Source organism: Condylura cristata, unplaced genomic scaffold (assembly GCF_000260355.1).
Source record: "Condylura cristata isolate star-nosed mole 26May11 unplaced genomic scaffold, ConCri1.0 scaffold00003, whole genome shotgun sequence".
In the NCBI taxonomy this organism is placed as follows: domain Eukaryota; kingdom Metazoa; phylum Chordata; class Mammalia; order Eulipotyphla; family Talpidae; genus Condylura; species Condylura cristata.
In genome coordinates, this window is record NW_004567104.1 from 33,421,391 (window position 1) to 33,424,046 (window position 2,656).

General features: G+C 35.0%; 1 protein-coding gene across 1 annotated transcript in view; it reads right to left on the reverse strand.

Moving 5' to 3' along the window:
* EAF2 (ELL associated factor 2) overlaps window positions 1-2,656 on the reverse strand; it is a 27,386-nt gene that overhangs the window by 6,749 nt on the left and 17,981 nt on the right. The window contains exon 5 of the mRNA XM_004675444.2: window positions 1,023-1,283. Coding sequence (XP_004675501.1) covers window positions 1,023-1,283 — 261 coding nt within the window. The remainder of the gene's footprint in view (window positions 1-1,022; window positions 1,284-2,656) is intronic.

Consider the following 2,656-nt stretch of genomic DNA (forward strand, 5'->3'; position numbering starts at 1 on the left):
GATTGTAGAAGCATTTTGGGATTGTATTATGTTAATTATGTTGTTTGTGTCATTAGAGATGCATTAAATCTTCCCTTATGATACATGTGTCAGTTTTCCTTTCTTCTGTCGATTTGCTTAATATTATGTATATGTCTATTAAATGCAGGTTTTAATATATATGTACACATGTACATAATAAGAAGATATATTATTATGACCATACAAATTTATGGTTGTTTATCCTCCTGGTGCATTGAGAACATTTTCTCATTAGTTGAAAAGCTCTCAGTACATGCAAAGCTCATATGGCTACAATGTACATAGTAGATCAAAAGGGGTGAATGAACTAGGTAGTCACTGCTTAATTAAAACAAGAAAATTGAACTGTAGCAACAGTGGTAGAGATGCAGCTTAGATGCAGTTGAGAAATATTAATAAGGTAAACTACACAGGATTTGGTACATGCCTGACTATACTGTAGAGAGGGAGAGGAAGTCAGTCTTTGAAGATAATCAGGCTTCTAGTTGGAATAATTTGACAAATCTGGGACTTCATTAAGAGGGAACAGGGTGAATCAGATTGTAAGTCTATTTTTGGATATAGTATATTTGAAATTCTGTTTATAAAGAGGTGATGTCGGACATATGTGTGGAGCTAGGCGTGGGTCAGGGACACAAACTTTAAGTTATACATTGAAGTCTTGGCTGCAAAAGAGAAAGGAGATTGTCTAGGGAAAGAGTATGCACAAAAATTTAAAAGGACCTCGAATTAAGCCTTGTAAATCTCCAGCTTGAATGATGAGTAGATGATTATAAAGCAGAAAAGGAGGGAGAGGAAAGTATATGGAGAGATAGGAGAAAAACCAAAAATGTATTATGTCATGTCAGAGTCAAAAGAAAATGAGTAATTCAACAAAAAGGTAACAGTTAATACCTTCAAATAAATAAAATAGGAGTCTTTTTTAGACTCCATAATTATAATCACTATGTATTCACTGTGAATTCTTCCTTTTCCAATTACTGGCGCATGTTTATACTTACTTAAAGTGCTCATCAACAGGCCATTGTTGTCGTGATACATATTATGGCCACCGTCTATATCAGGCATGCTGCACCGTGGCACAGATGGCAGGACAAGATGTCCTGAGATACAGTCCCCTGCATTGGAAGGAGAGGGTCTGCACTCTTCATCTTCAGTGTCACTGGAACTATCCTCACTACTTGAAGATGATGAACTTTTGGAGTCTGATGAACTATCACAACTACTCATCTGATCCATTAGACTAGCTTCTGCCTTCAGTTCTGAAAATGAAACAGAAATTAATAGATAGGATAAATAAATATTAAATCAGTAAACTGAAATTTGAATGTGTTCATTTCATGCCAATATCCCTTGTTGACATAGATGCAGACATTTTAAAAAAGTTTTAATAAATTGAATTTAACCATATATAACAGTGGTTTTCAGCTATGAGGGAATTCATCTCCCAAGAAGACCTCTGGCAATGTCTAGAGACATTTTTCAGTGTCTCAACAGTGGGGGTGAGGGGAAGTAGGGGCTGGTGCTACTGGTATCTAATGTATTGCACCTAAAGATGCTGCTAAACATAGTACAATGTCCCCTGACAAAGGATATCCCAACCACAAATATCCCAAGCCAAAATATTAAGGTTGAAAATGCCAAATATTAAAAGGACAATATCTCATGACCGAGTGGGGGTTTTCTCTGCAATACAATTTTCTAAAAATCAATGCAATCCACTACATTGAAAAAGCAAAAATTAAAGCCATCTCAAAAGAGCAGGGAATATTTCAACAGTCATTCTTGACTAAAATAAAAAACAACTCTCAACAAAAAAGAAATAGAAGGAAAGTAAACCTGATGAAAGACATCAAGGAAAAACCTTCAGCTGCATCATAGTAACTGTAAGAGATTTAATGGTATCCCTCTAGCACCAGGAGCAAGAGGTTTTCCACTCTTCCCACTCAGGTTAGTATTATATTGTAGGTTCTAATCAGTGCAGTAAGTTAAAAAAAGAAAGAAAAGGCATCCAGATTGGAAAGAAAAAGGCAAACTGTCATTATTCACAGATGAGATGATTGCCTATGTAGGAAATCTGATGGTATCTGCAAAAAGGTTACTAAAGTGAGTTGAGCAATATTAAAAGATACAGGGGAAATAAGCAAAGCATAACTGCATTTCTATAGACTTGCAATAGCAATCAAAATTAAAATGATAAGCTAAGCATCTTTAAGAATATCAGTTAAATAATTATAGATAAACCTGAAAAAATATCCAAAGAGCAAGAATACCAAAAATGTAACAGTATCACCAAGTAAAAAGAATAAATGGGTAGAAATACTCTATTAAGGAATCCTAAGAGTCAATATATATACATCCAATTTTCATAATTGGCCTTTCAACACAAATTTAAGCAAAATTTCAACAGACTTCATGAAATTAAGAGGCTAACTCTAAAATTCTTATAAAAACAGAAATCCTAAAATACCCACAGCAGCTTTGTAAGCCAACAAGAGTGGGATGGGAAGAGAGCACAGTGGACTACAGTGGAGGACTGTGTGTTTTGGTGGTAGATAATCTAGGGTCACTACAACTGAACATCTGAAGGGAGAGATCCTGTATTTCCAAAATACTAACAAGCAGGTAAACTAAT